Genomic DNA, 27,854 nt, shown 5'->3' with positions numbered 1-27,854 from the left:
AAAGTATCTCATTTTTTTAATATATACACATGTTAACATACATATATGGTCAAAATAGAAAGTTAAATGAAAAGCAACCAGGTTAAGTAAAGGCTAAAACCGAAGGCTTAGTAAGTTCTTAACGGCGTAATAGGATGCATAAGCAGTGAAGGTAATAACTATAAGTATAAGCTCTTTCGCTGCGAATATTTAACGTGCATTAAGGTGAAGTACCATTTAAGTGGGGCCAACCTGACTGTGGTGGCTGAAATTCCGCCCGACTGGACTGGTGGCGGCCATAAATAATGCCACACGAAGTTTAAAATGCAATAATGAAATTTATTAAGAACTTATGCGGAGTTAAAACACCGAAGATGGGGACGGCCACCCTGTGTAAACACGGTCGAAAGGAATCACGCCAGTCAAGGAGAGCAGAAGTCCAGATACTCTAGCAAATCGGTAAAGTCCTTAAGTTGGCTCAAAGTTGTGCGAAAGTTGTGGCAACTTTTGCTGGGCGAAAGTTTCGCCCCCCTCTGTTTTCCGCTATCCGGAGAAATGGATGTGGCCAGGCGGAACAGTTGACCATATGGAAGGGTATTATGGCAGCGTAATTTACACAGCATGTTGCCACACACATGTGGCCAAGCGTATCGAGATGGCGGCGGCATCATGGCCAGGGGTGAACATAAAGGCACCGCCTGACCCGCTCCTTTCGCCGTCTGAGCGACCTGCTCCGCATCCGCATCCACAGCCGCATCGGCCGCCTACGGATCCCACGAACTCCATGGCCAAGCACTTACGTAAATGCCTTACGGCAAAAGTTTTTCCCCTTTGTTGTTGTTCCGGCTGTTTTAAAAGTCCCGAATAATTGAGTTTTACGCATAATTTGCTTGATTTTATTTTACTTACGGATCCCCTTGTCTCCTGATCCCCTGCCCTCCAGCAAAACCGCCTCGTGTGCAGTCCACCACAAAGGTAAACAAAAAACAATCAATAGTCCCAACTTTGGTTCGGTTTCGTTACGCTCTCCGCCTAAATATGTATCTCTTCTGGCCGGGATTATATGATAATCCAAATCGGATTGGAATCGATAGTGCAACATGCGGCAGAGCCCGCGATTTTGACAAACACTAATTAAAATGAATTATTTAATTGGAGCAAAGAGGGCGTCGCAGGCCCAGGGAATTGGGTAAACCAATTAAAATGGCCACTGGCCACGTCAGTTGGGATATGCATATGCATATTCGGTTAGACACAGATAGGTACAGCATAAATCCATTTATAATTAATTTTTACAAATAAATGCGATAATTAAATATGCGCGCATCTGAATCTACACGCTTATCAGCAACAAAAAGTTACAAAAGTTACATATATCCGCCAACTAAATGGCCGGCAAAACAATTAAATTACGAATTATAAATAATTCTGGCTGCATTCTGGATGGATGCATTAGGACATGGAATCTCCAGTGATAGATTCGCTTAAATTGCAATTAAAGCCACTAAAACACCCCATACTGATAACAATTCGCTTTTAGTTGGGCTTAAAGATTCCATTTAATATTGTAGATGATACAAACATAATCATAATACATGCTTACACCTCCATACAAGTATATATATATTTAATTTTTTTAACACATTTACAATTTATTATTGAACCTTACAATGCAGCTTGGCAAAAGGGGGGAATTATTGTTTTAGATTCTATTATTACAGCTCGTTTTGGGAGTTCCTCCGGTTTTAGCTACAGCTCCAGCTCCAGCTCCTGCTCCAGTTCCTGCTCCCGCTCCTGCCATCCTGACCCAGTTTGGGATCCTGCGAGAGCATTACCTCGAGTACAATGTATATAAGTATATATATGTATATATGTATGTTCAACACCTTGGTATTCGTAGAGGTAGGATAACAATTGTCAGATGTTCACTGAATGTGAGAAAATGCATTCAATGCATTTCGTAGGATGCGCTTAGCCACTCAAATAACAGATGAAACCGCTCTCGGTGGTTCGGTGTGTTGTGGTTAAGTGTGTTGTTTTTAAGTGATTTGCTTTTGGGCGGTGGCAAGTGGGTGGTGGATGTGGAAGTGGATTGGTGGATGGTGGTAGGTGGAAGAGCTTAGCATACACTTGAAATACTGCACTGAACAATTAATAACCAACCAGACTATAACATAGAGATATTCATACTTAAATTATTACAATTTTCTACCTTAGACAGACGATCGAGCTTGAGACGCGACCTCCAAATTGTTGGGTCGCTTGAGTTGCTTGATTTTGGGTGCGCACAACTTACAAATAGTATTCAATTAGAAAAAATAGATATATATTTTTTAAGTACGTAGTGTTTAGGTTTAGGTTTAGGCTGGGGACTTGTGAGTGTTTTAGTGTCGGTTTAACGTTTTGTACATGCCCAAAAAACTTTAGCAAAAACTTGAATATCACTCGTATTTATGTTAAAATTTGCAATTTTCAAATTCAATTCTCTTGCATGAAATAGGTTTTACAATAAACTTTATAAACGCCATTTAATCAGTTATCGATATAGTTATTAATATATATGTATATGTATATATTACGCGCGTATGCATACAATAAAAATAGGGAGATGCTTAGACTACGATTTTTACAAAGCCTATCGCATGGGCATGCGTTCTCATTGTTGGAGACACATGCGAACATAAGTGACATGACCCTTGAGTGGTTTGTAGATTATAAATTCGATTAATGCGCTTGGATTGCGGGCGGGGATCGAATCTCAGATGGATTAACTCGTACACCTTACAACACCATGCGTAAGTAATGTAGGTCGGTAGTATAACTTTATGATCTAAGTTTGACCCGTGTTCGATTCAAACAAACTTAGACGAGAATGCGGGATTTAGATGTACAATTAGTCTGCCTGCTAAGCAATACAAAAATATCTATCGTACTTTGCCGTGGAATCGAGTTCCTTTCCATCTCCATCAGCGGTGCGATCTGTATGTACATTGAAAGTGCCTTCCAAATCGTGATTTGGCGCAGGAGTCGTATAATTCTGTTTTTGACAAGTAGTTGGGGTGATGATGGTCTTGAGTCACACAATACATCAGATGCCAAGCCATAAGTCAATCAAAATTCATCTGTACATCCGTCCAGTTCGTCCCTCGGTCCGTTGAGTCCGTCAGCTAATCCTACTAATTTCCAGCTTAGCAGCTGCTGTTGATCCCTGGCGATCTCGACTAATGCTCGGCACATAAAAACCGCCGGTCACTCCATTCGAACGCTGGCCTCGGACATTTACTGAGGCGATCTCAGTTGTTGTTCTTCCAGCGCGAGAGCAGGAGCCTCCAGCGGTTTTTACGTCTTCTGCTTCAAATTTGCCATATCAATAGATGGTTGGTGCTGTCCTCGCGGCCAGCGATCTCGCTCAGCGAGTTGGCACCGGAGTTGCGGAAGTCCTCATAGCCATCGCCGCCGGAAATGATCAGGGTGTTGTTCGTCTCCGACTTGGATTTGGAGTGCTTGATGGACCTGCAACACATAGTTTTTGTTAATTATATCGCTACTTTCTGTCACATTCTCAAACTTACCCCTGTTTGGTGTACTCATCGCTGTTGGAACTGCCTGCATCGCGACCTCCGCCTGCACCAGGAGCAGCTCCCTCCAAGCCCGTAGTCTCCACAAACGTGAGGAATCGAACGTGTCCAGTGTGACCATGAGGAATGCCTGTGGGCACTATGTTTATGGCACCCTTTTCGTAGCCCTGCGCCGGTATGGTCAGCAAAACACCCGCACTGGTCCCAATCCAAATGAGATCCTTGCAGCATAGCAGCGATGTTACTCGCAGACAGGCGGCCTTGTGCTGGCGGATGATCTCATCGCAATTGGATAGCATCTTGTTTACGGCGGGGGCGAGATTCACTTCAGTGACCAGTTGGTGGCTGCAATTGGAAGGTGTTACCATGACATAAAGCCAAAGAATATATATATAGTACTCACGTATTGGAATGGAAACACTTAATGTGCGCTGAGTTCTGAATGGATATCCAGACATGATTGTTTGAAACTGTCATATTTGTAATCGGCTTCGAGTCCGATGAAATCTGAATTTGATTAACGACCTGGTGGATATAAGAATCATTTGATGCGTTCTTCAATGAGTAGAAAGAATGTTTTTCCTACTGTTAATGTCTCTACGTCCAGTACTTTGATGATGCCCTGAATGGAACACCATAGTCGGCCGTTGACGTTCAACAGCTTATTCACCGGACTGGTGACCGTGCCTATGGACAGGCAATGCGATGAGCAAGTATTCCAGGAGGTGGCTAGATGATTAACCAATCGTTAGACTTATTCATGGCCTCTGCAATAATAAACACATACCACCATCCCTCAGGTAAACGCAGATATCACCATTAGCTAATGATACAAACACACGATTGTCCAGGTACCTAATCGAAACAAAACATTTAAATAACTATTAAGTTATTAACTTATTTTAGTTCTGCTTACAAAATGGAATAGACGGCCGAATGATGCTCGATCTTGATGCGGTTTTTCTTAATGCGAATATTGTCAGTGCTATTATAGACGTGGATGCAGCCGTCTTCAGTGCCAATCCACATGGTTGATTGATTGCTCTCGCCCTCCTCGGGATTTGAGTCCTGTGGGGCAAATGAAGTAAGTCACTGGAGCATTCGCAGAGTGATTGGCCACAACTCACCTGATGCCCATGATATGAGGGCGCAGGACTGGGTACCCGTTCCGCTAATGTGGATCCCGTGCTCCCAGCGACGTTCAAGGAGGCGGCCGCAGCCTCTGTTTCATCGTCGCTGGAGCTTAGATTCAGTTCCAGTTGAGTATCGCTGCCGCCTGTGGTTGCAGCATCCGCGGGTTCACCACCAGCCACCGGCGTAGGTGTCGGCGTCAGTTTCTTCTTTTCGGGCGTCGCCGTGGCCGATACGGAGGCACTTTGGAAACTAGGTGAGATGCTCTTGCGGTAGTCCCTTAACTGCTGGGTATAGCTCTGTGGGGTATTGCGCTTATCCTTCTCCTCCTGGCCGCCGGATCCTGCCGGCTGCTCGCCACTGCTATTGCGACTGGAGGCCGCCGAACTGTACGCCGGCACGGAAGCCACGCACAGGATGCGGGCATTGCACACGCCATTGCAGCTGGTGACATTCGGCTCCGGATGCAGCGACATGATGCACACCTGACCCACATAGCCATCGCTGTTGCACACCCATACGTCCCGATTGTCACTCAGCGTGGCTGCCGCACAGGTGAACTGAAGGCCAGCTCGGGTCTTGCGAATGGGTATGGATGTAAGGAACTCGGGAATTGGATGCCGCTCCAGGGTGGCAGCTGCAGGGAATTGTGAGATGTATTACTTATTCAATGTGGATGAGGTGCAGTGAAATTACTTACCCAGCTTCTGCTTGGCCTCGTTGAAGCTCTCCTCCCACTGAGTGCGCTTCTCCGTCTTGCTAAAGACCACTGCCAGCTTCTGGTTACCATTTCTGAAAAATAAGATCGATATGGTTAAGAATAGTAACACTAGTTTAGGTTTTGCCATTTTCTAATTTAAATCCACTTACGGAGAACTGACTGTCAGCTCGAGCATATTCAGCTGGGTGTCGTTTGTCTGGCGTTCAGAGAGCTGTCTTTGCACCTCGCGGTGAAGCTCGCGGATTACATCCTCCAGATACTGATGCGGGTATTTAAGGGTGACGGTTATATCGGTGATTTGCTGCAGCTTATTGCAATCTTCGGCCAAAGTCTCGATTTCGCTGACGATGCGCTTGATGTTCTCATCCTTGGCTGCAAAACAATAAACAATAGTTCGTTAAAGTTCCGAATTTTTAAGTTCATTAACTACACTCACATTTGACAATCTCCAGGCAGTCCAGCGAGATCTTGGTGAGGAACTTGTACTTATTGGTGTCCAAAGTGGTGGCCACAGTGCCCGGGCAGATGCTGCTGTTCGGCTTACGGATGGTACCGCTTCGTTTCTTGATGCTCGTCAGGACGAGTAAATCGTTGAACAGGAAGAAGCCGCGATCCTTGCGTGCTCCTTGTCCCGAAGGCATGGAGACCAGATCGAAGAGCAGAAACTGCCTTTCGGGGGCTATAAGATCGGTGATGCCCTCGATGACGCCTTCCAGTTCCCGGAGCGTGGCCTCCCTCTGTCCATTCTCCATGATCTCGCGCTCCTTGCAGTTGATGTGCACCAGTATATCGTGGACTAGCTTCAGCACATCCTGCAGATGCTTCGTGTCTGGATGATCGTGATCCGTGTGCTTAATCAATCGCTGGAAGAGCAGCTCATAGCTGAAAGCAATAGATTTTCTTAGTTGTTGGTCCTTCTTCAAATTTATAATGTAAATAACTTACTTGGGAAACTTTTGCACAGGTTTTATGAGCAGATTGTCTAAGGTTAGCTTGCCCTTGTGCTCTCGAGCGGTCGTCTCAAGGAACTTGGAAAACGAGGGTCGCTGGTGCTTCATGGAGCGTATGGCATTCTTTGCCCTATTGCAGTTGTTCACAAAGGATGTATAGACCTCTAGGACTTCTAGCTTCGAGAACTGTGAGAAAGAACACCATTATTAGAACAGTTGCCAATATATAAGTATTGTAAAAAATGTTAATCTAGTATCAAATAATGGATTTGTTTTTTCACTTGGTAGCTAAACTGAAAGTTGTCAGATAGACTTTACCGTGTCCATGAAGGCATCACCCACTTTCTGCTGGACATCCCAGTCATCCAAGCGGCTCTTCAGGTCGCTCAGAAACTTCTCGTGAATCTCGAGGATGTCGGGTACCATGAAGAAAATCTCATCCACAGTGCGTGTATCTATCATACCGGCGTGTTCGGGCGCCTTGAGCACTTTCAGATACTTGACAACGACGGTTTGCAGGGACTCCACGTAGGATTGCTCATTCCGATAGATCTCCTGCACCACATAGGTGCGTGTGTCCTGAAGGAAATATACATTGCAAATTAAATTAATATGGATTAAAGATTGGCACTTGGCTAAAAGATAGTTTGGGGTTAATTGCGACCAGACTTACGCCTTCATAGCCGCCCAGATTCCATTTACTACTAATCTCGAACTGCGCTCGTCGCTCGGAGTCGTCCTCCGAGTCGGAGCAGGTGATCGAAGTCATTTTCTTCAGCCTGTCGCACTTGTCGTTCTGATAGACACTCCCGGCCCCGCCCCCTGAACCGGCAGCCGCCCCGAATCCCGCCTTGCTCAGACGCGCCACCGTTGTGGTGGCCATCGAGACCGCCTGCGAGACACCAGTGTTGATGTTGCTGCTGCTGCCGCACGCGCTAATGTTGCTGCTGCTGTGCGAGTGGGTGTTGCTGCTGCTGTTGCTGATGTTGCTGCTGCTGCCACTCGGCAGCTGTTGCATGTGTGCGGGAGCTTGGGGGATCAGGGCGGCGGCAACGGTTTGGGAGGGCGCCGTCAGGGTGGCCTGCAGATCTAAAAGGCTGAGTCGCAGATTCTCGCGATTGTGCGACATGCTCGGAATGTGTATTAAAGTGTTCTTTCTCCGCTTTCTTTTTTGTTAACTCCGTCACTAGTTTAGGGCACTTTTTGTTTCACTGCTGATTCTGATTTCTTAAAGCATTCTGTGTGTTTTATTGTTGTTGTTTGTTGGTATAAAGACAAAAGCGCACGTCTGGCCTGGCTTAAACGCCCAAATAGACTGAAAGTGCAACAAGCGACTGGCTAGAGGCAAATTGCAGCTGGCCGAGGATGTTGCACATCCACAAAACAGACACCCACATTCCCTCACTAGCGTGGAGAACAACCTGCGTAGTCGGAAAGTGGGAGAACCACTTGCCCACGTTCCACATGCCCTGCACTTACACTCAGAACATCGAAATACACTACGGATATTTGTTCGCAAATACAAACAAATAAATATGCCGGAAATTATTGTTAAGCATTTCGAATGTATAGAGTAGGAGATGACACACATACAGATTCATATAGATTTACGTAACGAGTTCACATACAAATATTACAATCGTGGAGAGCGGATAGTTATATTTATATATGTATATTCAAAAGAAAATTAGTTCATAATTAAATAATTGGTTGTTCTTAGGAGGTTTTTAACTATTTTGTCAGTGTAAGTAACTATAGAGAGTCACAAGTCACTCACTCACAGGAACAGCCCGCCCTGCCCCTGCACCTTCTCCTCCGTTCCAGCCAGACCACCGCCCACCGCCTGCAGTTCGCGCGTGTGTGCGTGCGTCTGTGTCTGATTTGATAATGACACTGACCATGTTGTTGTTTGCCTTTGCTGACTGAAGGCCAATAAGGCGCAAAGGAAAAACAAAGGAAAAGCGTGGGTTGGGTGCAGGAAAAACACACAGACATTTATGTATGGGTGCGACATAAAAAAACCAGTTGCGGTCTGTCTGTTTTCTTGTTTTTGCTTTGAATCACGGACTAACTGCTGTTCAGCTGTGTTTTGCTGTTGCGTTTTAATTGCCTGATTAGGGCAACAACAAAAGCCAAGCAAGCAACATGTTATCACACACACATCCGCACGCTCGCTCACACCTTTGCATATGTGTGTTGTGTGTTTATGGGGGAGGTGAGCGTGTTGCACAGTTAGTTATGTAGCCGTACTTTGCAGCATACATTTGTGCGCAGTTTAGATGGCCGTTGCAGTTACCGTTATACGCGAGTGGGTATATGTGAAGGTTAAAGCAGTGCAGGCTGCAAAAGCCACACAATTCCATTTTACATTTTACAATCACACACACACTACGCACACATACATTCATGGGGGGCTGACAGGTAATTGATTTGCTCTCTCCACTCCACTCCTCTCCGCTACTCTCCACTGCTGCCCTCTCGCTCGCACTCGCTTCAGTTACGATGGCTAAATTGAGAGCTTATATTTGCACTCAATGTATATTATTGGCGTAACGCGGCGCAACAAGAGGTTGGCCTTGTGCACTCAGGTACACATATACATACACACACATGTACAGCGAGAGGAGAAGAAAAATTGAATTTGGAATAAAATGAAAAGTGATTTTCATCTCCGCCTTTTCGCCTTTCGAGACATTTTCCCACGCACATCACCATGCATTCCTTCTTCCACCTATGCAAAACACACACACACGCAGACACAAAAAAACACTCCAGCGATAAATTATTTTTCTATATTCGGTTACGTTGTTGTTTGGCCATTTACGATTTGTTTTAGTTATTTTTCACGTATTCCGATTTGTTTGTTGCTTTTTACACGCCGTTAGCGGATTCCTCGCTCCACAAAAAATAAATAACAAACGAACGAAACATGAACAATTCCGCCACACAATGGTCGTAGAAAAGCAAATAAGAATTGAAACACAGCGCACAGTGGTCTCCTTTCAGCCTTTCGCTGCTCTGTCGCTGCTGCTGCTGTGACTACTGCTGCTGCGACTATTGCTGCTGCTGCTGCGCGGGAGAGCAGCCACAGTGGCACATCCCAAATCCAAAGGCCAACAACAGGAGTGCGCGATTCCGCCACTCGACTCAACCAACACATTCCATTGTGCCATATACACACTTAATTTCCATTTTTCATATTCCAAGCGCACTGAAAAAAGAAGCCAACCTTACCAACCCCACCACCCCCACTCCAAATGGCACCCACCACCCACCGAATGCGGAGAGAGCGATGGATAGTGGAAGAGAGAGAGAGAGAGTGCGGAACGCTGGAGAGAATCATGTTTAAAACAAAAATCATACACACACAGCAGCACGACTATTTGGCAATCAGGAAAACGCGAATAGTAAATTTAAGAATTTCGGTTTATCTGCTCTATGGCCAAACATCAATTATCCATGTGAACCGAAAGCAGATCGTAAACACACTCAAAACATTGTGTAGTGCGCTAGTCTCAGCTGTTAAGGCCCCATTGGAATGCCATGCGTCGCGCTCAGAGAGCGGCTGATATGGGTTTTCCCCCCGATTTGCATGCGACAAGTGTCCGAAAAGATAATGTGAAAGGGTTATTTTTATGCCGGGATTTTTCTATACTTTCCTTAAGAGAAAAATAATAAAAATAATCCGTTTTCTGCTTTATCCGTTAAAAAGTTGTATCTTTAAGATAAACTTAAGATAGGAGAAGAGAAGATAAACTTCAAATAAGGCATCAAAAAACATTAAAACATTCATAATGTTTTGGTTATTGGTAGGAAATTCGGTTAACCAAATGCGTAACTAAAATCGGTTAAACACACACTTTAGGATTTTAAAAACTACTCCTACTAGTTTACTTTTTACACTTGTACGCCCAACCCAATTTGCAGCACGCATCCATAAGTCAGCCTACTACAACTTGCTGCCAATATAAAAATAGTATGCTGCAACCACTGTGCCAGGAACGGATCGAAATGGAACGAAGGGACTGAAAGGAAGGAATGAAACAAGACGAAACGGAACGAGACTAACACACTAACACACATTTCCAATGCGCACCGTTTTCTTTATTTTCTGTTTGGAGCATGCGCTTCGAAATTCACATGGCGCCGCTGCCGCTGCTTTCCCTCTGCCGCTGCCTTTTCCTCTGCCCACACCCACAACATGCACTTCCACTTAGCAAGCACAACAAAAAAGCGTGAGAATGTCAGAGCATGTAGCGTGTGGATGAGAGTGTGTGCGACAAGGGAGCTGGAATAAAAAGGGAAGGGAAGAGCGAGAAGAAAGATAACGATCGCTTGGAAGCTTTTGACTGTGAGTGAAAGAGAGAGAGAAAGATGTCTACTTTCTGGAAGGATCCACCATTTTGAAACCTCGCTTAAAGCCAGCAGATTATAGCATACTTAACTGTGCTGTTTTCTAAGCTCAGCTGATATCAAATTCAATCTATCATATTATATTTAAAATACCTCCACTTTTAAATCAACTAATATGTTTATTCAATCTAATTTCTCTCGTAAGTAAGTAAGTAAAACGCTAAGCATTGGCAGTGGTATAATAAACAACAAGCAAACAATTCCCTATTCGATTTTGAGTGATTTTAGTGGAAAAGGGGGACTTTCCCTTGAATAGTCGTATTGAAGCATATTTTTGGAAATAGTCTTCCGAAAACTGTACTCAGAACTGATTCATAAAGAACTTATTACTTATTGCACTGGGTTACCATGTTTCTTAATCAAAACTGATATCAATAAAATGAACTCACCGCTATCGTCTTCTTCCGCTGTTCGGAGATCATGTTCTCGCTAGAACCCTTCAGTAGCTCGGCCAACAAAGCGGGCGTTGGCTTCAGACCTGCCTTTCCGCCTCCTCCTGATCCCGATCCCGGGGCTCCTCCGGACAGTGGGGCATTTTTGGCAGCCTTGTCGCCAGATCCAGCATCCAAACTGCGCTTGCCAGCATGATGATGACCATGGCTGTGCCCATGATGATGATGGTGGTGCTGACTGGGACGCTCCGTGCTCATCGACTGGCTGCGTTTGCTGTGGTTAGATTTAGGAGCCGGAGCTTCGGAGGCAGCCCGCTTCATGTGGTGCACCTGGTCATCCAGTTCCGCCTGGCTCAGATTCTTGGCGGACACAGAGATTTGGGCGGTGGCCGCTGAGATGCCCTTGCTGGCGTGCTCCAGCTGCGAGGGCGTGGAAGCCGCACGAGCATGAGATGGCACTGGCAAAAAGGTACTTGTCTTTCTCACCCGCATTGAATTGGAGTACTGTGGCAGATTTCGGGATGGGCCAACCGATCCACCAGCAGCCACACCAGGAGCTGATCCACGCAGGTGCAAGCTGGAAAATGAAGAGAGTTATAACAAAACTCTATAAGGACGTTAAGGCTTAAACTCACCTATCCGTCTCTCGCAGCTCCTCTAGAATCTCTTCGAAGTGCATCCGGTTGGGCTTCTTCATCTCCGCCTCCAGCATCTGGCCGTAAGGACCTCTGAGCGGTCGCTTTGAAAACCTCTTGTAGTCGTAGTCGCCGCTGCTGGGCGTGGGACTGGAGGTGATACGCTCCCTTTCCCGCTCCCGGATGGCCCGATCGCATTCGTTGTCCGAGGTGGAATCGGTGCGCAGATAGCTCAAGCTCCGACATGAGGCATCGTCCTTTTCCTCGCTGCTGTGGCAGCTAAAGTTGCTTAGCAGCTGCGCCTTGTCGCGCACCAATCCTCCACTGCCCCACGAAGGCGAACCCTTCTCCAGTTCGGGGGTATTCAGTTCAAAGGAATAGGAGCTCTGCGGACTGCTGATGTACATTTGCGAGGCGCCAGGGGTATTGGCTTCCGGAGATTCGGGTTTAATTGCATTCAGATTGGCCACACTGATGTCCAGGGCTAGACCACGTTGCGGTGGCTCCGTGGGAGCTTGCCAGTCCGCATTGTCGATATACATGCCCTTACGTTTGGTCGACTTATCCAGATGCCTACGCTGCCGCTCATCCGTACTGTGTCGCGGAGTGGCTATGGCCTCCAAGGAGCTCCTCAGATCAACATTGGCCAGGTCCAGATCATCTTGGCTGCACTCCCTGATGTGACGATCCATTGATGTATTCCTCGCCGTGGTAGCCACCTCTACTTGCGGCTCGTCCTCGATCTTGGCCAGTTCGTCGCCTTCTTCCGAGGAGCGACTCACGGATATGGTGGGCACCAGGTCACTTCTCACGGCTGTGGTCAACGTGGACGGCGTCTGGGAGATTTTGCAGGCTGCATGCGGAATGGGTGGCTGTATGGTCTCCGGGACAATGCCAAATTCCTCGGGCGCCACCTCCACCCATTCCTGGGCGGGTGTCTCCAGCCATTCTTGGGCGGCACACTCATAGACTGGCACTGGGATCTCGCAGGTGGTGGCCGTTTGCAGGAAATTATCCGGCGGGGCCTCCAGGGGCAACTGCTCCTCCATCAGGGTTGCCAAATTCGGAGCACTGCCACTCACCGACGAGGCGGGTGGTGTTATCTCTACTACTGGCTGCACAGGCGGCGGCACCTCCTCCTTGATCAGGCAATCGATCTCCGACTGAATGGTATCCGTGAGCGATTCCATAGTGGCATGTGCGGCTATCACACTGCTGGCGGTGGCCACCGGAAACAGGATGCCTGAGCTGTCACTCGCTGCCAATTCGTTGCTAAAGATGTCCTCCTCCTGAATGGCGTCGTGATCCAGCGATTTCTCCTGTCCGTAGTTCAGATTGATACTGAGTTCGGTCTTTTTGAGTGGTATTCGCACCCAACCGGGATCCGGAGGAGCAACTTCCTCCTCCCTGGAGTGCGTCGGACTGGGACTGGGCGCCTCGATGGCCTTGTCCCGTTTTAAGCGATCTCTTAGAGCTGATAGAGTGGACTTGCAGTCGATCTGCGAGAACGAAACGGATCGAAATGGGGCTGCCTTGTGCGCGCTGCGTGAATCCGGCCGTGATGCTAGCGCCGTGCTAACGAAACTGGCACTGCTGCTGGCAGTGGCCGACGCATCTACGCATCTGCTGGTCGCTGGTCTGTGATTCTGCTGCGCAGGTGGGGGCGGGGACTTGGACTTCTCGCGATTGCTCAACATGAAAGCCTCCAGGTTGGAGAGACTCGTGTTTGGCCGAAGGGAGGCAAATATACGGGCAGCGGTGCTGAGACCACCACCACCACCACCTCCACTGTGACGTGTGGTGGTTTCTTCGCTGGGCATCCGGAGGTGAGCGCTGCCCGCTTCCGACTCCGAAGTTTGGCTGGCGCCCGTATCCTGGCGCTCCAGATGCGATGTGCGCGGCTTGCGGGGTGGTGGCACCGGTGGCGGCGGAGGCGGTGGCGGAGTGGGCGTGGACGAAGCGCGGGAACTACTGCCACCGCCGCCTCCTCCCCGCAAAAGTTCCGTTAGCTCGCGCAGACGCTCCGAACGGTCCGACGTCTTGCGCTGCTTCTCCGGACCGGAAGTAGATGACGGCGAGGAGGAGGACGTGGATGCGGACGCGGAGGCGGCTGCCGCTGGTGATGATTTACGCCCGAAGCCGAGGCGCTGAAAGCGGTCCAGGGTATTACGTCGTTTCTCCATTGTGTGCTAAAAGTGCGAGGAGGGATAATTCGAGTTAAACGTTTATTATTCATCGACGGATTGCTCGGCCTGCCCGGGCCCATTATCCATTATCCATTCCTCCGTTCCTCCCCAGCCTCATGTCTTTTTATGGACTAGCTGTGGGCGTACTTGTGAACCCACCACCAGCCCACTGCACCCCGCTCACAAAATAAAAACAAACAAATCGCTGGCAATTCAATTCGATACACTGAAGCGGCAGCAAACATTGAGTCAACGTCAACGCGGCGTATGTGTAATATCGACAAAGAGATTTCGCTTTCCCGCAGGATCGGGAAATGGGATATACGGAATGCTAATTGGAATGAGCATAAGCATTATGTATTTGAATGTCCGGAACCCAGCCAGCATGATTATATTAGGCGCCTTCTCATCCCCAGCGTCATTATATTCGCTGCACAATGACACACATACCAGCCAATCCACGAGAACACAATGTAAGGCAAGCCACGGTGCTCTATATATATTAAGCCGATTCGATGTATACATACGCACACAGTGATATTTTTAGTATAAACAACAGATCTCAGCCGCATATATAAGAGTACGTATTCCACATACGTATTTAAATCCAAATACATATAGGTATATGTATGTATGTAGGTGGAATATACAGAAGATACAAGAGATCTTTGGGACTACGACTGGGAATGAATGAGCAGACAGACGAACTTACAATACACTGCGAGGAAATCGGACAATCAAAAGTTTTAAGATATGTCATACTTGAAAGCCATGATAACAACATATAATATGAAATCATAAAAGTTTCCTTATATTTATACTTATATTTATTTGATTATAAATTATCGTGTTATAGCAACCTATTTCTCACAGTGCACGCATTAAAAAAATTATACAAACAACACAAAAGTAGAGCAATACTACCAATGAGATCTGTGGTGAGCACAACTCTCGCAAGCAACACAAATCACTGGCGAAAAGCCCACATTCTCCCGATCTCTCCGATTGAGCAGAAGAACGTGCCGTTTTCAGGTGGTGTCCATCCATCCAATCGTACATATATGACTTATTCTCTGGCAGAACTACAATCTCCAAGAGATCTATTCTGGCCCATTGAAGGCGAAACAACGTACGAGTAACTATATGATATATGGGATCAATAAAATCGATCAAAACAAAAGGTTTATGGCTGAAAATTGCGCTCCCTGACAGTTTGGTGATGAATGGTGGCCATCGAGTTGCGGGAAATGCAAATATACATTTATCTACATCTATATCTGTTTAAGGTTGATATTCTCTTGCTCATTTCTTCCATGTTGGGTGCTATACTATTCTAGCTGATCATATGTGCTTTTAAATATGCCTATAACTTATCTCATTTGTTATAGGACATTTCTGATTTATTTGAAACTTACCCCGTTCTCCTTGTTAACCTCGTATGGAGCATCCACATGGAAATTACAGTGGCAGGGCAGAAGAATATTGTTTAGCTTAACGTGGTTTGTTTGCTGATTGTTGATTTGGCTCGCAGCACTCACTTGGTTCAGTGCATTGCACCCACGATTGTGCTGCAGTGGTAGAGAAAACGAACTATTCCGATCACCAATTTTCTGGTTTATAACATTCGCAGTCACACGCGACAAATCGGTGTACGGATCGTAAGAAACTTTGGGCTCCGAGTAATATTGTACTGGCAAACGCGATTCACTCAGTGACTTGTGCACTCCGTTGCTCTTTGCCGCCACCACTTCCGGTTCCGGTTCGGAGTCGAAGGTCAGGCGACCGTGTCGATCATAACAGAGCGATCGCGGCCCCTTCAGCGATCCCCAAGTGCACTCCCCACTCGCTCCAAAGCGGCAATTGTAGTTGATGTTGTTGCTGAAGTTGGCCTCGAAGGCATGGGTCTGGTAGTCCTTGGGGATGCAACAGCTGTTCGCCGGATAGATTCGAGGCGGTAAGTGAGTGGGGTTGGCAGGTGGCTGGGTGTGAGGGTGATGATGATGTTGCTGCTGGCAGACCAAACGGCGAGTTTTCAGAGCGGGCTCATCGGATGCAGAGGAATCCACGCAGACACGCGGTTTCGGAGGAACTGGCGGCGGATGGCGATAGCTTCGATAGCTAACGGTGGCACAGGAATTGTAGTGTTGCAGATGCTGTTGCTGCTGCTGCTGCTGCTGGTGTGACAGTTTTTTGTCAATTGTATAACAACAAATGGCTGGTGACTCGTCGCTGATTTCAGATGACAGGGACAACACTGGCGATGACGCGTCTCCCACTGATGTTGCTGCTGCTGCTGTTGCTGTTGCCGCCTCTGTTGATTTTTCCGTTTTCGTTGTTGATGTATTTGGCTGCCGCTTTTCTATTTCTATAACCGGCGGCCGCACAACGTCATCGTCGTCGTCAGCGGCATCCTCATAATGAGCATCGACTAATACGCGCCTCGTCGAATCGACTTCCTCCCCATCGAAGACAAAGCCAAACGACGACAAATCGGACACTGAATCGTAGTCCCCAAACGGCAGCTGCTGTTGCTGCTGCTGCTTCTGCTGGTGGTGCTGATGTTGCTGCTGTTGCCGCTTCTGCTGCTGCGGATGAGGCTGCTGTGGCTGTTGCTTCTGGCGGTCCATGGAGCTGCCAACTTGTTGCTGCCTCTCGCCACAACAATTCTCGCAGAGAATCCGTGAGCTTTTCGCAGCGATGCCAGGAGATAGCTTTTGGTGCTGCGTGTTGGCAAAGTATTTGGCAAAGGGATCGTACTCCTCGCCATCGTTGTTGTTATTGTTGTTGTTATTATTGTTAATATTGTTATTATTGTGGGTGAGATGCTGGTAGGTGAGCGGCGGATTGGCCCTGGCCTCCTGGCTTCGGGCGATCATTGATCGTTCGCCTGTCTGCCGGCGCGGCTGCTCCTCATTCCATGAGAGCTTCTTGTAGCCCCGTCCGCGCACCACCCGTTGGCCCAATTGCGGTGTGGTTGGCAAGGAGCTGGACAGCTTGAGTGGTGCAAGGTGCGGCACCTGCTGATCGCCTGTGGAAAGGTGGTGAATGTAAGTCGAGTTCGTGTTCTTTTAGCTTCAGATAGATGTACTCCCAATCTTACCAATGATTGCCTCCCCTTCGAGCTGGATGGCTTCGCTATCGACGGTCCGCGTCGAGTGGCGCATGCAACAGCAGGATATGAGGCGACTGCTCTTGCTCCTTCTCCTCACCGCCTGCTCAACTTCAATGGGCTGTGGTGTTCTCGAGCTTGTTCTCAAATCGCTGCAAAAATAATGCTATTTTTAGTATCGTAAATATTTTAGAAGTCGTTACGGCAAAGTGACAAACATTCAGCTGCATTGGTTATTTGTAGCCTTGGCTTATTTTTATATCTCTTGATAAGCTTAAAATAAACCTGGACAAGCATATGTTTGGTTTAACACGTTTGAAGATAACTATAAAGTAAACAAACAACTGCGATGTTAGAATGGTTCAAGGCGAATTGGTAGAGATAATTAATAATCTCATTAGAGGCATGCAATGAATAGAAAACTTTTTTTTCCAACAATACAAGCAACTAATATGCCCCACGTTGTTAATTCAATTACAGGATATTGCAAATGTTCGCCCAAAAGCATGCCACAAGCACTGAACTCCCAATTTTCATGCAAATCAGCTGGAAAATCTCTTTGAATTTTCACCTCCGCCAAGTGTTTCCATTCTCATTGCTCAGATAATAGGTTTTCATCGGAAGATCATCAAATTTTCCTCGCGTGCGTAAATCGTATGTAATATATCCCTGACGTGCCTCCGGCATTTCTCGTGATCTAAAAGATATAGAAGGCGATGACAGTCCCAAATCGGTCGAGTGTATTCGCAGTAAAGTTCAGTGCCTCAGATATAGCGCATACAGCCCATCTATTTTTATCTGGTGCAGCGCATACTTCATTTCCAATGATATTATACCATTTCAATGGGTGCCATTTCAAAATCTTTATTTTCAATACATTAAATAAATACCTTAGTAATTTATAAACTTTAATAATTTAAAATCATAAAAATGTAGGAAATATTAAATGAGGTTAACCTTCTAAAAGAGCTTTTCTATCAATTTAATTATTATTAAATTCCATGTTTTATATGTGTTTCTGTTTCTATCACATAATTAATGAAGTTGCTGGGGATGACAAGTAGTTTCTGAATATATTTTTTAATTACCACCGGTATTTATGATCTCTAATGAAAGCCCCAAAACCGACCGGCAGATAATCACCGCCTTGGCCTCAGCTGCAGATTTGCCACCTTTCGATTTCCTCCAACGGACCCGAGTGTTACGCATGCGAATTTTTAGCACAGAGCAGCTAGTCAAGCCGTGACCATGACATGCCCCTCCTTGTGGCCACACTATCTGTGGCACAGCCACTATCCGTTGCCTGTCATTAAATATGTTTTGGTCGGCGGCTAGCCCGTTTTTGTTGCATCCACTGGCAACCACTGGCATCCACTGTCCATTGTCTTTCGGGGATTGGTTACCCGAGTTGGCCAGGCTTTTGTTTCAGTGGAAGACTTTTTCTCTGCCTGGCTGCTGTTAGCCTTCTTTTTTGTTTTCTTTGCCGAACAAGTGGCTTTCCTATAATCTTAATTGATGTTGAACAAACGGCAGAGCATGTTGCACAAGCCGGAGACGTCTCCACTTTTTGTTCGGGCCACAAAAATCGCCAGCAAGAGTTTACCATCAGCTACACATTGTTTAAGGAGAGATTTGCATGAGCTTCTCAGCTATCTTTAATAATATAAGCAAATCGTTTAAAGCTAATTGACGGAAGAGGTAGTAAAAAATTGTAAATGGGTACTGAAACCGTAAACAAAAGGATTTTATCAATATATACACTAACTATGAGTAGGAAAAATCAATAAAAAATGGGAAATTGCCTACAAAGTTTAATGGTAGAGATAAAATCAGAAAATCTTCTTTATCAATCGAAAACTACACACTTTTCGGGTTGTAAATATCACGCTGGTTGGGAGTCACACATTTGTCCCAAAAATATCATTCCGCCAGAAAACCAAAAATATCTTTTCCACCAGAAGAACACCGAAGATACTTTGAGTGAAAGATGCTCGTGGCGAAACAATTGCATGTCGTGTATGTAAATACAGTGCGGAACTAAAGTAAAAGTCTAGGAAAGCGCAACGTAAATGCAACTAAATTATTATTCCAACTGAAAACAAGTAAAAATAAATGAGGCAATGACTCTTTTATAGATCGTACCACTTTAATGGAATATATTGAAAGCCATTAGAAATGTATTTTTAACGCTGTCAAAGCTCGAAATGTGTTTATTATTCAACTCATGCACAGTCAACCAATAATTATGAAACTTTCTGTACACATCTCTAGATATAAATGGTTGTGCCCGTGTGTGTACATAGAATTTTGTGTAAGGCATTTTTTAGCCGAGATTTCTGGCGTGTTAGGCCATCGGATACAAATGTATCTTTCGCAGCGTAATCACTCAGGAATGCAGATGCACAGATCTCGCAGGCCTGGTCTATATTTATAATCCGACCAGATCTGAAGCTGGCTTATCAGCAGCAGCTGGACTTGCACTTGTCAAAACGGCAGATACAAATGCACCTAATGTGCACAATCGCACCTGCGACGCGCAATTGGAAGCGCCTCAAGGTCGCCGGAATTATGAGATCCAACTGCGAGCAGCTGATTTAGCTTATCTAGTACTTCCAAAACAACTTTAGCAAATAAATACTGTACTGTCCGCGGGCAAATCCGTGAGTTTATTGTGAATTCTTTTTGGTGTACGCCAGCTTCTTGATAAATACCCAAGTTTTTTGAGTGTTTGCCCATGGAATACCTGAGCAGATAAACCACGCACAGATATCAGATCTGGCGACAAGGCGAAACGGGCGTCAGCAATCAGAAGTCAGAGATAAACAAGATGTAAGAATGACAAAAAATAATTAATAAATAAGAACCCTCTTATGCAGAGTGGAAGGGGGAGGGAGGGTGATACGTACGTAGATACATTATAAATAGTTTGCCGCCACTTATAAATAAACAAAAATTCAATTAAAATCGCACGCTGGCCAAATCTATATGGAGAACCATTAAAAAACCATAAAAGTTTTGACATGTTGCGAACATTTCGCTGTCAGCTGCAGAAGCGCTCCCATCTCATGGCTTCCATCTCCGAACAATAATAACAATTAAGCCAGCTCCTCAGCCCCCCGGGTAACACCTATTTTTTCGCTCTTTTACGTAACTATTCCATAGGCCTGCCCTCCGCCGGCAGAGTCATTTTGACTGACACGTGACAGCGGGATCCGTGATCCGTGCCAGATGCCCATATCCATACCCATGCCCCCTGGTGCACAGCACCATTCCAGCATCCCACATCTTCGTCGGCATGCAAAACCTCTTTGTTATGGCCTTTATGATTAATCTGCACAGCTTTTCAGCGGCATATCAGCAACACCTCCAGCTCCGCAGTCCAAATGCGTGATGGGATTAGGAGCGCATCTAGCTGGGATCCCTTTCAATACCATTTACATGCACATAGCACACCTCCAGAGGTAGCTATTCCCAAGCCGAAGCCCAGTCCCAATCCAGATCGCAAGCTGGAGGCGACAACAGCGCACCTACCATATCCATCGCTCACCTGAACTTGGACTTGAATTGAATTGAAATCAAGAGTGGCGTGGCCCAGAGACCTTGCCAGTCTCTTTTGCATTGCAAATCAAACGATTCTCCCAGTTCGTATCCACCATCATCATCACTTGTGCAGGCTGCTGGAGCTCTGTTAAGTGTGAGCTTGAAATCGTATCTTTCGGTTCAAGTTCAGCTCGGTTTGGTTCGGAGCGACAAGGAGGCACGCATTAGAATGAGTCTATTGGACACCCGATACTAAACACACATAGTTGGGGAATGTTCAGACTCTATAGGGTTGTTAGAAAAGCAATTACACTGAGAAGAACGTAGCTATGATCAAGAAATTTATAATATATATACAACAATCTCTAGATACTTTCCAGCTTTGAGCTTAAACACTTAATGCAGCTCAAGAAGTAAAGAGTTAAAACGTTATTCCCCGAATTCTCTTATCTTCTTTTACAAAAGCTTTATCAAAAAGAATGTTGCTTTTAGCCTTATATAGGGGTTTTTCCCGCAGTGTCTTGCATCGGACGAGTGCCCGTAGATCAAACCACAAAATCGTAACCCACACCTCGAGGCAAAGGCGGAGTAAAATTGGCTCTCGGGGCGAGGCGCGTAATACCAGATGCATTCGGCATTCGACTTAGGAACAGGCCAAAAATGCAGCTGGCCAAGATCGAAGATCAAATTATGTCAGTCAGTCGGTTAGTCAGTCAGTTAGTCAGCCATAAGCCAAACTGTCCGTCTGTCTGTCTGTCTGTTTGGGCCAGGCATTCGACATTTCACTTTTGATTTTCGATTTCGTACTTTCACGAGCCGAGTTTCTGGGTTTCTGGCGGAGTGACCCCCAGAGTTCAAGCCGCCTGAACCCGACTCAATGTAGAAGCGATGCAGATACAAATGGGATTGGGAATGGGCATGGGCATGGGCATGGAGAGGGAGTTCGAGTTGGAGCTGGAGCGGGAACTGAGCTGCAGTTTGGGGCTGAAGTGGGTCTTTAGCTGGGTCTGCACAACATTCAATTAGTACATATTAAATTTGTTTGCGCGTTGTTGTTGGTTTCTCTTTTTTGTAATTTTGTTGGCATTTTTTTTTTTTTTTTTTGATTTCTTTGCCCAGTCCGAACAATGAAGCGGAACTTAACTCGATTTAAGTTTTTATGAGCGGTATTTTGTAGTTTGTATCTGCTGCCTTGTATCAGCAGACAGCGATAAATTGTGTTATGAAAGTGCACTGCAGATGCAGTGCAGGAAGACCCCGACTTGGAGTTCGACTCCAACTCCGATCCCAGATGCGCCAGTCGAGAGTCAAAGTTGAACAGCAACATGGACTTTAAAATCTCCGGCCATTGATTGTTACATCGATTTGGGTGATAACTCGGCGGCAATCAGGCACAGATGGAAATTCAGCGAAAACGGGGAAAATCACTTTCATAAATTGCTGGCCATTGAGTTCTTTATCTAATCGGTACTTAAGTTGGGCTACATTTAAGATACTTTTTAAAGTGGGTTATTTCCGCATAGAGATTACCGGAGGTGGGTAAGTCATGAAAAGTGCGGTGATTAAATTATATACAGAGAAACCATCTTTTGGGGTAATAAAATAGATATCTGATTAATAACGCAGAAGAAAGTGATATGAAATTCTTTTTTTTAAGTTTCCAGCTTCTATTTCAAAAGAATCCCATTTTCATTGAAGATTTCAGCTATGCATAGCACTAAATACCTGATATAACTTAATCTCTTTACTTACTAAGAACCCAGCAACAGAGTTGTTATCTAATCAAATAGTAACTACGCCCTAATGCGAACATCGCATCTGTGAGATACTTTTCCAGATAATTGCGCAGAATGGATGAGCATTTAAATGAACGGGGGGATCTACATATAAGAGCTGTATCTATATCTATTTGATCCCCCAACTATGTTTTCAAATTCACAGGTTGCATAACCCGGATGCCCGATTAGCCATCTGATATGAAAGCCATTCTCAGGCGCTTTGATGGATTTCAATTATGTAAGCTCCGTTTCCACATTGATATATGCACAAGGGTCGTTGCAAAGGTGGCCGCAGGAGGAGGTGTAGTCCCATCAAAGTTCGATCGTCGTCGTTTCCTAATTTTCGGATTCGGGTTCCGGACGCCAGGTTTTCGCTGCCGGACCAGCCGCCCAACCAAATGTTAAATGCACGCCGAGATGCAGATGGATAGCGTTTTGGGCGGTGTGGGCGTGGTCGCAGCTAACTACTGACGAGGTCGTGAGTATCACTCAAATTGCCTCGCCGCATTCATCATCGGACAGCGGTCGAAACAGAAACAGTAAATGTAACATGTGAGCATTGGGGTGGTCCCCAGATCTTGGTGAATTATTATGATCTACGGGTTCCCCCATAGGAAAGTCACTCGGAAAGTGAAAGCGGGACTCTTCTAAAGGTTATTTCGAAACCTTGGTCCGTTGTGTGTTATTATCAACCAATAGTTAATGGTTATTAAAATATTTGTGATGTAATAACCAGTATGTATTATACAGACACCTTCTAAAAAGCATTGTGGTTATAAGTATAAAGATTTTAATATAATAAATAAATCTAACATATGACTTAATAGACTTGTTAGCCTCAAAGTAAATAGTTACTAATTAATGTTTAATAAAGAGTTGTTTAGCTTATTACAATTCTTTTAATATCGTTAAGCACAATTAGTTATTATAATAAAATAAAATTGAGCAGCCATAAAAAGTCACAAAGTGGCACAGTTGTGGGTCCACCCTAATTTATAAGACACAGACCGCAGTTAAAGTCGCTTTTGCTGCCCCATTGGAGCTGTTAGTTTAGCCGGCTGGGGGGCGTGGCCGTTCAGCGCTGAACTCCTTTGGCAGAGACGACGTCGTTATATACGAGGCCCCATAATGGGCCGAGCTCTGGCACATATCCGAATATGAGCTTGGAGGGACCACTTGTCCCCAGCGACAGTTTGCCACTTTCTCACCTCCCCCAGGAGCCGGGCGGAGCAGGAGGATTGAAATGGGAATGCGAATGGAAATGGGATGGGGATGGGGATGGGGATGGGGATGGGGATGGGGGCTGGGAGCAACCGATTCCCGACCAGGCAATAAAAGTTCACCACAGGTACAGGACGGGACGGGACAGTCGCCGGGGCGGTGGGAGGTCTGCAGTTGGGCTTAGCTTTTCATTACTTTATTTTCGAGTCTGGGCTCAATCTGAATCTGTCTTGCCAATAACAGCAATGCCAACAAAAACACCAAAAGCAACAACACCAGCCGGCGAGCGGGAAAACTGCACCGGACTCGCGGTGCTCGTTTAAATGCGGCGTCGCAATCGCATTCGTTGTTTGAAAATCCCAAATAGACAGACAGAAAGAAAACAAGAAATAAGTATATTACTCTAAAGGTTATCCAAAGCATTGCGATTCGGGGATACCCTACATGATTACCACATGGTGCACATAATAAAGCACCACGCCTTTTTGTGGCACGATCGGAATGCAGATCGTATCAAAGTTACTTGTTGCTAATATTAATCATGTATTTTGTTTTAATCTTTACTCTAGTGTTCCTATTCACAGCAAAGAATTCAGAATGGGAATATCTTCCTAGCCAAAATGTTAATCAATTAATCAAGATTATTCAATCAGCTAATTTAAGCAACTTCTTCTGCCCATCTGACATTTGATACTTTTTTGGGTGATACAACTTAAACTCATGGATGCTAATATTAAACAGGTTTGCGGTGATGGGGCCAATATAATTATTATAAAAATAAAAGTATAAAGTAGAAGCTCCTCTGCCTCACTAATCAGCTGCTGATAATCCAAATGTGGCATATTCCATACGCCTTGACAAAGGGTATTTATAGGTCTTAGAAGGAAAACTAGGAGCGGAAGGAGCTGGCAGGGGCGGAAAGGAAAACAGAAATCGTTTTTGCGCAATCCTCACAGATCTGATAAGCAGTTAGAGAGCATTAGACCAGCTAGCACACACTCGCAAATGGCGAACGGCGAAAAACAGCCAGCAAACAAGCCAATAGACAAACGGAGAAACACATCCACAGCAGGCCCAAAGTGTCTGGGCCAGAGTCTGAGTCTGAGAGTCTGGCTCTGAAGGCCCCAGCATCAGCATCAGCATCAGTACAGCATCAGCATACAGCCAGCGTCAAGTCAAAATCCGCAAGCCCCAATCCTCAATCCCAACTGGCCCGACCGGGCTAACTTTTGAGTGTTGCAGCACTGACTGAGCTTAGCTGGCTGGCTGGCTGGCTGGCTGGCTAGCCCGGCTCCCAAAAGATCTCCTCCGGATCCCCAGATCCCCCAGATCCCCCAGTTGCCCCGGTTCCCCCAAATGCCCAGCAATCCCACCAATCCAATGGCTTGAGAGTCGCGACGTAACATGCAACATTACATGCCTATAATTTGTTTTCACACAGCAGGACGTTTTCACTCCATAAGACATCAGAAAGAGGTCTTAAATGGTCACATTACTGCCATTTCCAACAGCGTTCAAATGTTTAGACTTCGACTGGGAATGGTACGACTACGGCTGCATCTTCTCCACAGTTCCAATGGCCGTGCCTTTTGGCCACATCGCGGCTACACAGCCTGCGGCCAATGCAATAATGTTTGCTAACTGTTATTTAATATAGTCATTATTTGGCCACAACTTGTCCCACTGAGCAAATGGCACTTCATTCCCCAATTTACCAACGCATGCCCCGCGGCATCATTCTGCCGCATCCTCCGTGTTCATGCACCGTTCGTTGTTGCCCGAACTTTGGCAGTCGCAATACCATATGGGTATAGTGCATCCTACACTTTAAGTAAACCGAGAGGATAAGAAATATGAAAATTTACAGAGAAAAATATGTACTAAGAATATAGTTGGACTTAGTTAAATGTTTAATAAAAAAAGCAAACAATAAACAAGCGTGAGAATTATTTACAAATCCAATTCTGTGGAAATAATATTTTTTTTTTTTGAAAATTATACTATGACAGCGGATTGGGATTTCAATCATAATATCAAATCAATTGAAAAAATTTAGAGCCATAGTTTCGTTATTAAGGTAACAAATTATATAAAAATATAAATGGATGATTTTTATAACACTAAAGATTTGGATTGAAGAATTTCGCCTTAAGATTGATATTACATTTTAAAAGTAAATGAAATCGGCTTCTTCAATGTCTTAACACCAATTTAATAGTTTTCCTTTTAATTTCCTTTTTATGTGGAATGGGTAGGTAGAGGTAATAAATAAATCGTGAGTTTAGTGTAACAGATACGAATTACTCTTGCATCACTGCACCGATGATCGAATGCACAAGTGCCGGGGCTGGTCATCTGCAGCTCCTCCCCCTGCTCCACCTCCGGCACCTCCTCCTGCTTCTTATCCCACTGCATCCCAGTCTATCTGGCGGGGCATACGACCCCACTTCCTCCTGCCCCTGCGCCATCTCTTTTCACAACTGAGGCTAAGCCCCAATTTGGATTATTTGTAGACATTAAATAAGCTGCGGCCACTGCAAATGCTGGTGGAATTAAGTCGCGCCAGAGTTAAAAATATCCGCGAGACGTCTCGGGATTGTCCCATTGCGAGGTTCCTAGATCGAGTTGTGCCGATAAAGGTGCAGCTGCAGATCGGCTTCGCTCGGAGGAGCAGAGGAGCAAGGAGCAGGCGAGGATCACGATGGGAGGAGGGCGGTTGAGGTACCAGGTAAGAGGCATCATTACACAATTCAATTGAGTGGCGGACGGGGCATTTACATATGAGCGCACCAAGTGTCCTTTACCGTTATGGCCAGGTAACAATATAATATGAGAGACAGCAAAACAAACAACGAAACAAAGCCAACTACCAACTACCAACTTCCAACTACCAACTGCTGCCCACACTAAACAAGTTAACATTAAGCGTCGGCAGCAGTCAGCAGTCAACACCGAACAATAACAATAACAATAGCTATAAAAATAAGAAACACGAGAGAGGATGTGCGAGGGGGGAGGCGGGGAAAACAAAACACGAAAAAGTATCTTCAAAATACACTTATGCTGTCTTTTTATGGCATATCTTTTACTTATTTGCCCGCACTTAAGTATCGCAGCTCTTTTCTTCAGATTTTTCCCCTTTTTATTTTCTGTTGTTTTTTTCCTTCTCAATTTGTATTTGTATTTTTATTTTCGTAAATGAAATGAAATCGAAATATGGGTCGTCGGCGCGCAGTCTGATTCCGATTCCGCTTTAATTTTTTTTCGAGCCTCTCCCCCCAAAAAAAACCCCTTCGAAAATCAGAAAAATCAGAAATGAAAAAACTCCTGATCTCGAAACACACTTCCACTTCCAACAAGAGATGCGAGCAAAATTTCGAGAGCATTATTGGCACGAATTATTAACCTTTTCTTTTGCCATGCTTCATTTTTTGCTGGGATCCAAATTGCTTTTTTTTGTGGATTTTTTTCGGTGGTGCACTTTAAGCCCACATCTCTTTGGGGCGAGAAATTGGCCCAAACATTCATACAGCGTACGTATGTGCGGAATGAGCCACAATTCGGCACGAAAGATCGTTCCAATTGGAACATGAGACCGCGACGAGTGCACCTCCATGCATTCGCATTCGCACTCGTATTCATACTTATTCATAAGTCCAAAGAACTTTCACACAACTGGGTTAATGGCTAATCATCGAAAACGTAGGCGCCTTCTGATGTACGTACTTGGTAGGGGAATGGGTTTGGGATCTGGTGGAGCTGACCTTGCCCACGCAGTGTGGTTACTGTGCTATGCCCTTCGATTCAACTCGATTCGATTCGGGTTTTCACCTTTCTACCGTTATGCGGCGATCACTGGGAAGTTGGAGCACTGCGCACTATGTGCGTTTGAATTCCGTGCGAATCGCGCGGTTTATCCCACTGATAACTGATTCACGCAGCGCGAGCGACTTGGGCCTTTTTCGGCTTCTGTTTTGGCGCTTTTATCCGCGGAGACCTCCGAACACGGCCAAATGTAATTGCCAAATGAAGATCACTCCAACAACCGGCCCTGTACTCTGCCGTGTGGTTGTTGTTGCTGCAGTCGCCAGTCGACACATGGTGAATATTCGGATTCGGATTCGGTCAGCTCAGCTGCTCAGTGCTGCACAGTGGGGCCGATCGGTGGTCAGATATTGTTATTGTTGTTAAAAGCTTGAGTGTAAAACAATTCACAATTTA

General features: G+C 45.6%; 1 protein-coding gene across 5 annotated transcripts; it reads right to left on the bottom strand.

Annotated features, from left to right (window-relative positions):
• Positions 1-1,513: 1,513 nt before the first annotated feature.
• Positions 1,514-27,669, bottom strand: LOC6616688 (rho guanine nucleotide exchange factor 17). Of its 5 annotated transcripts, XM_032721096.1 has the most exons (18): positions 27,360-27,669; positions 17,666-17,791; positions 17,086-17,246; positions 15,401-17,013; positions 11,800-13,988; positions 11,162-11,741; positions 6,678-6,938; positions 6,355-6,545; positions 5,846-6,291; positions 5,559-5,781; positions 5,389-5,480; positions 4,685-5,325; positions 4,474-4,625; positions 4,345-4,412; positions 4,144-4,286; positions 3,961-4,082; positions 3,552-3,902; positions 1,514-3,492 (listed from the first exon to the last, which is right to left on the bottom strand). In XM_032721096.1, exons 2-18 carry the CDS (start codon positions 17,779-17,781, stop codon positions 3,333-3,335), a joined length of 7,509 nt encoding a protein of 2,502 aa, XP_032576987.1. In that variant the 5' UTR covers positions 17,782-17,791; positions 27,360-27,669; the 3' UTR covers positions 1,514-3,332. The 5 variants fall into 5 exon arrangements, with proteins under 5 accessions (XP_032576987.1, XP_032576988.1, XP_032576989.1 ...); XM_032721097.1 differs by lacking the exon at positions 17,666-17,791 and having other exon boundaries at positions 27,360-27,668; XM_032721098.1 differs by lacking the exons at positions 11,162-11,741; positions 11,800-13,988; positions 15,401-17,013; ... (1 more) ...; positions 17,666-17,791; positions 27,360-27,669 and adding exons at positions 7,033-7,674; positions 9,164-9,331.
• Between the last annotated feature and the right edge of the window lie 185 nt (positions 27,670-27,854).

The sequence above is a fragment of the Drosophila sechellia genome, chromosome 3R (genome assembly GCF_004382195.2).
Source record: "Drosophila sechellia strain sech25 chromosome 3R, ASM438219v1, whole genome shotgun sequence".
Taxonomy (NCBI): Eukaryota; Metazoa; Arthropoda; class Insecta; order Diptera; family Drosophilidae; genus Drosophila; species Drosophila sechellia.
Note: the sequence above shows the minus strand (reverse complement) of the source record. Positions and strands in the feature narration are given on the sequence as shown.

Bases quoted from the DNA above. Each gene is read 5' to 3' on its own strand.
- LOC6616688 (XM_032721096.1), bottom strand. From the start codon at position 17,781: ATGCCGGAGGCACGTCAGGGATATATTACATACGATTTACGCACGCGA. The intron at 4,626-4,684 runs GTGAGTTGTGGC...TTTGCCCCACAG, and splicing joins CCTCATATCATGGGCATCAG to GACTCAAATCCCGAGGAGGG. The intron at 3,903-3,960 runs GTGAGTACTATA...TTCCAATTGCAG, and splicing joins AAGTGTTTCCATTCCAATAC to CCACCAACTGGTCACTGAAG.